Consider the following 12,336-nt stretch of genomic DNA (forward strand, 5'->3'; position numbering starts at 1 on the left):
CCCCTATTTTGCCAACATGAAAACTGATATCTATATGCGATGATTGTATGCTACAGCGGTCGAATACTGCAATGACTGCTTCTCTACACAACCTCTGGCAAAACAGTACAATATCACAGGCCGTATCAAATCGGTCATATACGACTGCCGTGGCTCTACGTACTTATTGAACTGTCAGTCGTATACGACCGCCTGGCTGTCAACCTGTTAAGGATAGCTATGACACGATTTTGATAGGCAACCCATGTAAATCATATTTGTCTATGTATGAAATTTAATAAAAAAATTGTTTCATCCGGAAAGCAAATGGGCGCAGGTCGACCTATATTCGGATCCCGTACTATCATTCATTCTTTTGAAGGACATCCGTATATTACATATTTTAATTTTTTTAGTTTATTTATATTATTTTTATATTTTAGTGTTTTTCCAGTACTAAACAGTTTACTTTTTTATTTCAGGTACGTTTTGGTATCTTCCTAGATCGTAAGTAGAAACTATAGGCCATTATTAATTAAAAAAATGTTATAGAATCAATAGTAAAAAATTTCTAAAAGAATATACGAATAGGAATATTTACATTATTAACGTCTACACACGCTCTGACAAAACCACCTGACTGTCGAAGCTGACAACCTTGGGTCTGATTCTTGGAGGTTGTATAGGATTATCGCATGACCAAAAATGAGTAATTCTGACATTCAGGCTGACCGATTTTATTTGGTCGGGTGGACTTGCTATTCCAACATCTTAACAAAATTTGACGTGTCAGGACGTGTGTAGCGTTGTTAGCCTGACCTCTGACTCCAACACGGATGAATAATTGTTAAAATCTATACGGGTGGCTTTTGTAGAGCGGTGGATGCAAATTACGTGTTAATTATGTTATGGTGTAAAATATGGAGTACATAATTTACTACCTCGTGCTGTATACTTTAACATGTTACATTGTTTACTTCATTTGTGACGAAGAAACTCAAAAATACGCGTTATTTACATTAGGTTTAGAAAAAATGTAAGAAAAATGATAATATTACATATACCATTTACCATATTTGTAATATAAGCGTGAAGAGTGGCGAAGAATGGGAGATACCTATGTCCAGCAGTGGACAGAAGAGGTTGCATGATGATGATATTCGTAATAGGTACGATGGAATTACCATTACATTTTAACCATGGAAATGGATAGAAAAAGTAATTATAAGAAAATAGTGTTCTTTTCTTTTTTTCTTCAAAAAACTAATATTTTTCGAGTTATTCGCTATTGAAAGTAACAGTATTTCGACGAAAAAATCGACTTTTTAGAGGATTTTTTAAGAATAACTCGAGAATAAATATGTATGGTATAAATATTTCTTCAAAAACACTGTAGATATCAAAATTATATCTTTTAGAAACACAAACAAAATCCTTCTTTTATAATCTTTCTACGACCAATATAAACCGAGATACAACATGTTAAATGTTTTTTTTTTTCGTCAAATGCATAATTTGAAATATTCAAAGCCAAATAACGGGAAAACTTGGAATTTTTCGAGAAAAATTTAATAAAACTTTTGTCAATAATTATACAGTTCGACCTTTCATAGCAAATAAATAAAAAGTTTCTGGCATCAAAATTGAGCGACTTATGATCAAAATAAAGTCGGTACCTACTTTCTTCTACGAAAAAATCAACGAAAACAACCCCCTAACTAGCTTTCTAATTAAAATTGATCTTCACCCTTCTGTAATTCTTTTTATATATTATGTACTTTCAATATACTCAAGAAGTTTGACCTATTTGAAAGGCCTAATTTTAGAAAAATTGGAGTATAAAAATAAATTGATTTTTTGCAATTTCGTATATTTCACCTTTTCTTCAACATATCTCCGAAAATAATGGAGACACGAAAAAACTGATACAGTACTAAATTGTAGCTTTTTAACAACTAAAATTGTCCTGTGCACAGATTTCCTTTGCAGTGAATATTTAGCAAGGATTAGCTGTTTAAAATCTCTATTTGCCGAGCAAACATCACCTTATTCGAGCCCCTTAAACTCACCCCACTTAAAAACTAAGCAATCTTACGGAATTTAATTTACATAGTCCTATAGCTCTTTAAAAAAACCCTATATACAATACCATTTGTGAAAAAACTTTTTATCACCAAAAATGACGGAGCTATGTTTATAAAACGATATATTTTTAGAAAAATTCGCATAGCCCGCTTGGGAGTGTAATAGAGCATTTTCAATGTAGATAATACCACAAAACCTGCCATCGATCTCGATGAAGATGACTAAAAAACTATCTGTATTTGTATTTGTATTGATTTCATCCAGCCTCAACAGTCCACTGCTGAACATAGGCCTCCTCCCCTCGTTTCCAACCCCATCAGATCTATCCTGCGCCGCTCTCATCTAGTTTTTATTTAGCTTTCTTAAGTCATCAGTCCATCTTGTAGGCGGTCGACCCACGCTTCTCTTGTCTTCTCTTGGCATCTATTCTAATAACCTCTTTGCCCATCGCCCATCTGTCATTTTGGCTATGTGTCCTGCCCATCTATACATCAACCTGGCATCCTTTCGATGACGTCAGTCACCTTTGTTCTTCTCCTGAGTTCTTCGTTTCTGATTTTGTCTCGCAGAGTTATTCCTAATATTGACCGCTCCATTCTTCTCTTCTCCTCTTCTCCTCTCTTTTATTTATAAATTCGTATTTTTGTGTAAATAAATGTTTTTGTACGTAATTCTAATTTTTTTTTCTGTATAGATCTATTAAATTACTTATAAAAATTAAAATGTTATTAAGGGTGGTTTGTAAGGGTTGAGATATTATGATACATCCTAAAGCATAAAACAATCATTATTTAACCAATCAAATCCAAATTTTACCCAAATTAAAGTTTACAATGTTTCTTCATAATTTTTGAAAATAAGGGGTAGTTTACACCCCTAAAAATATTGAACGAGCTTAAACATGATATAGACTTTGAAGTACAGGGTGAGATGATCCTAATCCCAATTATGCAAATCAATGTAAGCCGAAATCATTCTTTTAGAATAAATACTTTTTTTTATATAGAGTGTCCCAAAAGTAGTGGAACGGTCGAATATTTCGCGAACTAAACATCGGATCGAAAAACTGAAAAATACGTGTTCAATCATTTTCAAAAATCTATCCAATGACACCAAACACCAATCCCCACTACACCCCTTGGAGGTGGGGTAGGGGGTAAATTTAAAATCTTAAATGGAAACCCCCAGTTTTTTTTTGCAAATTTGGATTCGTTACGTAAAAGTAGGCAACTTTTATTCAAGACGTTTCTTCGAACTGTGGATAGATGGCGCTATAATTGGGAAAAACGATTTATCCTTATACCATAGGTAAATTATAGAAACGGTTTAATATCTCACGAAATACACTTCCAAATGAGAAACCAAAAAACAGATTTTTAATCTTTTCTGAAAACCTATCGAATAACACCAAACATGACCCTCCAACCCACCCCTTGGATGTGGGGTGGGGGTAACTTTAAAATATTAAATAGCAACCCCCACTTTTTATTGCAGATTCAGATTCGTCATAAAAAATTAAGCAACATTTATTCGAAACATTTTTTAAAATTTCTGATAGATGGCGCTAATAAATCGAATTTTTCCAATTAAGACTCCATCTATTAACAATTCTAAAAAATGTTTCGAATAAATGTTACTTAGTTTTTCATGACAGATCCGAATCTGTAATAAAAAGTGGAGGTTGCTATTAAAGATTTTAAAGTTATGTACCTATCCCCCCCCCCACATTCAGGGGGTGGGTTGGAGGGTCATGTTTGGTGTTATTCGATAGGTTTTCGAAAAAGGTTAAAAATCTGTTTTTTGGTTTCTCATTTGGAAGTGTATTTCGTGAGATATTAGACCGTTTCTATAATTTACCTAAGGTATAAGGATAAATCGTTTTTCCCAATTATAGCGCCATCTATCCACAGTTCGAAGAAACGTCTTGAATAAAAGTTGCTTACTTTTATGTGACAAATTAAAATCTGCAAGAAAAACTGGGGGTTTCCATTTGAGATTTTAAAGTTACCCCCTACCCCACCTCCAGGGGGTGTAGTGGGGATTGGTGTTTGGTGTCATTGGATAGATTTTTGAAAATGATTGAACACGTATTTTTCAGTTTTTCGATCCTATGTTTAGTTCGCGAAATATTCGACCGTTCCACTACTTTTGGGACACCCTGTATATAGCTCCAACAAGGGTGGTTTTAAGGGTTGAAATATTATGATATTATATGCAACTGGCTAGATATTTTAGTCGATATTTTTTTTGTTTTTTGCCAATTTTTCAAAAATTGGCAAAATTACTAACTATTTAGTGATTATTAACTATTTAGTAATTATTTTTTGCCAATTTTAGTAAAATTGGCAAAATTACAGACTAAAATATCTAGAAAGTTGCGTCTGAGTTTAGCGAACAGACTTTATATTTATGTATTAAGAGCGAAAAGTTATACATTGTTGCTTGAGAGTAAGAGTTACCGCTCGACGTGTAGCGGAGAGCGGTAATTACTCGAAAGCAATAAAGCCACTTTGCGCGTGTAATACATACAATATTTTTTTCTACAATCACTTAATAAAATGAAACTATTTTTAAATCATTAACTATATTATAACTATTTTATATCTGTCATTATAATGTCATAACATTAACTTTTATATCTTTCAGTTTGAATGTTCAATGGGTTTGTATTGTATAGTTGTACGAGTACGGTTGGTACGGGCGACGAGCGTAAAATCAAACTTTATGCGCTAGGGCGATAAAGTGACGGTACTCAGTAAACGTGAAATTTTCGTTGCCATTGACAAGCGAAAAAGTCTTCTTTATCAAGTAATTGTAGAAAAATATTATTTGATAATTTGTTACAACTAGAGGTAGTTACCCTTAAAAAACCAAAAGCGTACAACCGTTGGTACAACGGCTCAATATAGAAAATGAACTAGAGGGTAAAATGAACTTGCTCCCAAATTTTTATACAAATATAAATGCTGGCCGAACAAATTGCGAGGTTATGCAATTTTTTCAGCTTCATTTCCTGACCTAACAGAAATATTATTTGAGATAATAAATACAAATTACATATGTTGAAAAACTAACTTACAATTGATCCTAGTTCACTACGTGCAGTCACTATTACACTATCTCTTGTGGACATTTTCTCGATCAGATCATACATTTTTTTAACGCATGCAAAGATCTGCCTACCTGTCTCCTCTTTAATATTCTCAGCATCAATATTTTCCAGTAACTTTGCGGGATTTGAACTATATGTTTGCCAGTCGCACAATAGTCTAGAATGAACATGATTAATTTGTACTAATAATCTCATGTTTTTTAACTTCTGTATATGGTTTTCGCTTCTAAATAAATACTAAAAAGGGAAAAGATACGCATATATTTAAATACCATAAAAATCTTATATTATAATATTATTTAAAACAATTAAATTACTGAGAACATAGAGTGTTGTCTATTCAGATTTTAAATGTTACATTATCTTAACAATCGAAAGGGAAATGCTATTAGCATAAGAAGTGGAAAATGCGATCAGAGGTGTAAAAATAATAAAGTGATGGGATCAGACACCGCAAATATACGAAAGAAGTTAAACTGTTCAATATCAAGCAATCATTCAAAATTTTTAATAACATATTCTCCTCATTCGCTTAGCTCTTGTTAGGCCGTGGTGATACTCTAAAACTAAAATATTGTTAGCTTACTGCCTCCATTAGTTACGATCGTTTTAGTATGCCCCAGTGGCGGCTCGTGATTTTTACAATAGGGGAGGCTATACCTAACTGTAAAATATCTAGACAAATTTCCATTAACAAAAAAATGCGCCAAAAAATGTAATTTAAGGCCCCATTTTTTGACCATTTTTTATTTACATTTCATAATATCATCTTAATTCATAATTTCATGATATCATATCATTTTAAAAATAGTTAGCCTAATTGTAAAAGTTTAATACCAAAGTGTGTGTAGTTTAGTTGTTAACAATTCCATCTATTTGTAAATAGATACCTATGCATATCAAAATAAATACAGATTTGAAGTTTTGCAGTCCATACATAATGAAGCTTTAAATTTTTTAAGATACTCAACTGAATTTTTTTAATTCTAAACGCGGCCTACTGCGAATTCAAAAACACGATAAATTACCGAAATTCTGCTTTGAGTTAGAGATATCGGAAAAAGTTATTTAAGCAAGTTGTTCCATATATTATTATAACCCCACATACCAAATTTCATAACAAAATTCGCACTTTTAGATTTATTTTTAGTCAGGACCCTAAAATTCGTTGTCCCGAGACGCACGCAACCACGCAACGGAGCCGAGAAGCTACTCTGCCTCCCTTGGTATATCTCCGGGCAGCGTGTGATGGCACCGTAGATGCCACTGTTAGGAGACCGGGTCTCCTTAAACGCCTGCTGCGCTGCACGGAGCATCAGCAACGGAGACTGCTGGGCTTCTCGGCTCCGTGCTTGCATCTCGGGATAACCCAGGGTCCTGCCTACAATAATATGTAATAAAACTGAGACGCGATCATGCGTTCTAATGCTAATCCTTCGTACGTATGGATAATTAGTGATAATATGGAATTTACACGTTGTATAATATTGAGAGTGATTGTTGTTTTCGCGATTCATGATAAACAAAACAGTGTAGAGTGTGTAAAAAATTTATGGGGATGCTGAGCCTCCCTTGCCTCCTCTGACGAGCCGCCACTGGTATGCCCATCGTAATGGAGCTTTTCTTCTTAGTCTTCGGCCGTCTACCTCTCCTTCTATAACCGATAGTTCCATATATTCGTTCTTCTAGCTATGTGGCCGAAGAGGGTGGCGCCCAAAATCCCGACAGCCAAAATCTCGACAGCCAAAACACCGACACGCTAGAATCCCGACACGCCAGAATCCCGACAGACCAAAATCCCGACATGCAACAATCCTCGCATAAGTAAAAATTCCGACCACTACATTTTGAATATTTATTGTTTTCTTTTCAAATGCAATACCAAATCAAAGTATAGAGTATTGAAATTGAAAAATTAATTACTTACTAATAAGTACGGGTACGAATTATTATGTATTTTAAGAGAAAAAAATATTAAACACTTAATTTTATAATTTAAAAGCTATACTTACTGAAATGGAAGGTTGCAAGTGACATGATATCTATTATATGAAAGTAAACTTGAATTCAGGATTTGATTATACATATATTATTGGACTATATAGGGTGAGGCAGATAACTGGCCTATTAGAAATATCTCGAGAACTAAAAGCAACAGAATCATGAAAATTGGAATAAAGGGGTTTTGAAGGATGATCTATTAAATGAAAATATTTTCATCTCTTTGCAACTTCCGGTTATACCGGAAGTTGCTTATAACTTCGTTTTTTTAAATGGGACACCCTGCATATTTTTACATTTTTGGATTCTCTTCGATGTCTTCTTTCTTAAAATAAAAGGTTTTGTAATATTATACAGGGTATTTTAAAAGATAATTACGTTTTTTTATTAATTTCGTAACAACATTCACACCCTGTAGAATTGTAGTAGTTTGACATCTAAAACTCTACTTACGTTCAAATGATTTTTAATATACTCTACTATTGTTAAGAATCATTAGTATAGCTAAATTTTTAATTTTAGTATACAGGGTTGGTCGAAACTCGGAATGAGTATTTTCTGAGTTTTCTTAAATGGAACACCCTGTATTTTTGTATTGTAGTGAAATGATATTTTATAGTACTTTTTTATTTCTTAAGCATTCCCTATACCTAACTGCTTTAATTTGTGAGTTATTGGTGATTCTAAAATATAAACATTATATATAAACATAAACATCCTAAATATAAACATTAAACATAAACATAAAAATAAGTAAAATTTTATTAGGTTGGCCGTGAAAATACTGAATCCCAAATAATTTTTCCGAAATAAATACATAGTAATCCAGACTGGTCCTTAAAATTACCACTAATGGTTTAGTTATCGAAATACCTTCTTAGTTAAGATTGTTGGTGCGATTAACAATTAAGCACAAATTAAAGCAGTTAGGTATAGGGAATGCTTAAGAAATAAAAAAATACCATAAAATATCATTTCATTACAATACTAAAATACAGGGTGTTCCATTTAAGAAAACTCAGAAAATACTCATTCCGAGTTTCGACCAACCCTGTATACTAAAATTAAAAATTTAGCTATACTAATGATTCTTAACAATAGTAGAGTATATTAAAAATCATTTGAACGTAAGTAGAGTTTTAGATGTCAAACTACTACAATTCTACAGGGTGTGAATATTGCTACGAAATTAATAAAAAAAACGTAATTATCTTTTAAAATACCCTGTATAACATTACAAAACCTTATATTTTAAGAAAGAAGACATCGAAGAGAATCCAAAAATGTAAAAATATACAGGGTGTCCCATTTAAAAAAACGAAGTTATAAGCAACTTCCGGTATAACCGGAAGTTGGAAAGAGATGAAAATATTTTCATTTAATAGATCATCCTTCAAAACCCCCTTATTCCAATTTTCATGATTCTGTTGCCTTTAGTTCTCGAGATATTTCTAATAGGCCAGTTATCTGCCTCACCCTGTATATTGACAAAAAAAAATAATTCAATTCATATACCCATGTTAGAAATTTTATTTAGAAAATTAGTTCATATTAAATGGTACATACTTTTATTTAGTAACAAAAAATAAAGAAACAGATGGCCATAAACAAAACGCAAGAAGTACATGTAATTATATATTAAAAAGAAACTTTCAAACTTGCCGGGATTCTGGCGTGTCGGAATTTTCTCCTGTCGAGATGCTGGCGTGTCGGGATTTTGGCAGTCGGGATTGTGGCTGTAGGGATTTTGGATGTCGGGATTTTGGGGTAGACATGGCCGAAGTAATATAGCTATGATCGGTTTACTTTTTCTAATACATAGCCCTCTTTTATATGAAGCACTTCCAGAAATGACAGGTGGGTTATATGTTCTGTTCAAGACATTTGTAGGTGGTATTCTTCTCTAGACCCATATTTGGAAGGCTTCGGTCTTACGTCTGTCGATTTTTTGAGAGTCCAGCTTAAAGTAAAAATTTCCCACTGATGTTTTTTTAAAAAAATTTTCACGACTAGTGATATTGTTTGAATGACGAATGAGTGTTGTACAGAGTACAGAGTACAGTTGTACAGAGTATATATATCTAGGGACTAAATTAACAAATAGTGGAAGAACGGAACCCAGTATAGATGATAGAGTGACGAAGGCTAGAAAGGTTACTAGAGCCCTAAACCCTGTCTTATGGCAACATAACATAAATTTAAATACAAAAATGAGGATGTACGACGCTATTCTGAAACCAATTTTAACGTATGGCTCCGAAGTGTGGCAAATGACAAAAAAATCCGAAGATAAGCTGCTTACCACTGAAATGGATTTTTTTAGAAGATCTGCCAGAATATCGAGATGGGACCATGTTCGAAATGAACAGATCAGAGAAAAAGTAGGTAAGCAGAAAACAATAGTGGACGAGGTACAACGAAACCAACTTACCTGGTATGGACACGTCCAACGAATGGGAGATGAAAGATTACCAAAAATTACAATGAGATGGATACCGCCAGAAAAACGGAAAAGAGGAAGGCCACCGACCTCCTGCAAACAAGGAATTACAAAAGCCATGTCAGAAAGAAATCTTCAAGAAAATGACTGGCTAGATCGACAGGCTTGGCGATTGGGTACCGGAAGGCGTAGAACGCTGTAGAACCGGTTATATATATATACGAATGAGTGTTCATCAAAATTTATCACAATTTGGGGTTTCTTGTATGTTTCTGTATTTGTTTTCTCTAAGTTAAACTGGCAACATAATAATATGTATATTCTCAAAAAACTTTGATGGTTTGTAAAATTACATATTAAAATCAGTTAAGTAGGTATCTACTCTCGGCGTGTCACATGCCATCTTACAGGAGGTTATAAATGCCTCTTCTTCATCTTCAGGTGCCATCTCCGCTACGATGGTTGGCAATCATTATAGCTATTTTAATTTTTGAGGCAATAGCTCTAATATGGGTAGCGAGTAGGAACTCTTTAAATTATTGGAGATAGTCCTATCAGGGAAATTGAATCAATCCCTGCCCCTCGCAGATTTCGGGGGTTTCCTGACCCGGGAAACTAGCACCTGTTTAGGGTCCCTTGTCCAGGGTTACGGATGAAGTCCACAACGGCAGACATGGCGGAGAAGCGGAGCTTCGGTACGGTGTGGATGGCGGAAGTGGACACCCTCGATTATAGGGGTAATATAGAATCAAAACCGTAGCGTCTGATCCAGAATGGACGGCTACGAACAGCGTCTGACTCAGAGTGGGCGGCTGATATAAAACTCACCAACCCGTCTAGCCAGCGTGGTGTTTTAAGGCTACTCATCCTTCCAACTACATAGAAATGGCGAATACTAAAACGAACGGATATGGTCCCCAGGTGGGTACGTTATGTTATGCCAAGTCCCACACCCAGAAAAGGGTCTGCCTCGTGGAATCTGGGGGAGGCAAGAATTCGCTTAGTACACACAAAATGCACATCGGAACATATAAAATCAGAACGATGAGGACAGAAGATAACCTAGAAGAGTTGCAAGAAGAACTTAAGACCATAAAATGGGACGTAGTAGGCTTATGCGAGACAAGGCTTAAAGGCGAAGAAACGACTCTACTAAAATCAGGGCACACTTTGTACCAATACAATTCAGGAAATAACCAAGGTATAGGAGGCGTAGGCTTTTTGGTACATAAAAGAATTGAAAACTTGGTAACTAAATTCCAAGCGATTTCTAATAGAGTTATCTATCTGGTAATAAAACTAAATTGTAGATACAGCATTCAAATAATTCATTGTTATGCGACAACTTCTTCTGCATATGATGAATAGGTAGAACAACTTTTTGAAGACATTACAAGAGCCAGAAACCTAAAGAAAATTTACTACGTAATAATTACGGGAGATTTCAACGCTAAAATAGGAAAGAACGAAAATAACAACGACAACGAATATATTGGAAATTTTGGACTGGGAAGTAGAAATCACAGGGGTGATATGCTCGCAAACTTCCTCAGCAAAGAAAAGCTATTCTGCTTAAACACATTCTACAAGAAAAAGATGCCGAGAAAATGGACGTGCCACAGCCCAGACGGCAAAGTAAAGAATAAAATTGACTTTATACTCTCTAACTTCAAAAACATTGCTAAAGATGTTACTGTACTAAATTCTGTCGACACTGGTAGTGACCATCGATTAGTTAGGGTGCGAATAGAAGTAAATACGAAATTCGATAGAAGAAAATTTTTAGCACAGGATAAATTACCAAACATAGAAGCACTCGAAATGAATCAAGAGGAATATCAAAGTGAACTAAAAAAGAAACTAGGACCTTTACCATTATTCAGCACGAAAGATATAAATGAAATAGCACAAAAATTAACGAATGACATAACATCAACTATAAGAAAGATCTGTGGTAAAAATAAAAATCCGAGAAAAACGAAACTTAAACAAACAACACTGGATTTAATGGAAGAAAGAAGAAGAACATCTAAAGAATAACCAGAATATAAGGCTATCAACAATAAAGTTAAAAAGAGCATAAGGTCAGACTTGCGGGCTTATAAAACAAAACAAATATTGCAAACCATCGAAGACAATGGCAACATGAGAGTATTGAAATCAAATTTAACTAAAGGAAAATCGAAGATAAATAAAATCAAAAACCAACAGGGGAATACGGTGACAGAAAAAACTCAAATACTGAAGGAAATACAAACGTTCTACAAGAATCTTTATACATACACTATACAGAACCCCGGAACAGACCATAGAACAATTCTAAACGTCGGCTCGGAAACTCTCCCTAAAATAACTTCTTCGGAAATTAGACATGCCTGACAGCAAATGAAGAATAAAAAAGCTCCTGGCGAGGATCATATAACGTCTCAAATGTTAAAAATGGGTGGCAACACCGTTGTAGAGGTTGTGGAAGTCTTGCTGAATAGGTGTCTGATAGAGAAAAGAATACCCAATCTGTGGGAAAACGCCGAAATAATACTTTTACACAAGAAACGAGACAATACTAATATTGAAAACTACAGACCTATAAGTTTGTTGTCACATTTATAAAAATTGCTAACAAGAATAATAACCAACCGCATAACACAAAAACTTGATTTATATCAACCGGTTGAACAGGCGGGATTTCGAAAAGGATTTGGTACTAACGATCACTTAC

General features: G+C 34.3%; 2 protein-coding genes across 2 annotated transcripts in view; one reads left to right on the plus strand and one right to left on the minus strand.

The window, feature by feature from the left end:
* LOC114339971 (uncharacterized) overlaps positions 1 to 12,336 on the plus strand; it is a 1,137,809-nt gene that overhangs the window by 176,027 nt on the left and 949,446 nt on the right. The gene's annotated exons all lie outside the window — the stretch shown is intronic.
* The window catches only part of LOC114331849 (uncharacterized), a 42,464-nt gene that overhangs the window by 5,858 nt on the left and 24,270 nt on the right, over positions 1 to 12,336 (minus strand). The window contains exon 3 of the mRNA XM_028281527.2: positions 5,144 to 5,413. Coding sequence (XP_028137328.2) covers positions 5,144 to 5,413 — 270 coding nt within the window. The remainder of the gene's footprint in view (positions 1 to 5,143; positions 5,414 to 12,336) is intronic.

This window comes from Diabrotica virgifera, chromosome 5 (genome assembly GCF_917563875.1).
Source record: "Diabrotica virgifera virgifera chromosome 5, PGI_DIABVI_V3a".
In the NCBI taxonomy this organism is placed as follows: domain Eukaryota; kingdom Metazoa; phylum Arthropoda; class Insecta; order Coleoptera; family Chrysomelidae; genus Diabrotica; species Diabrotica virgifera.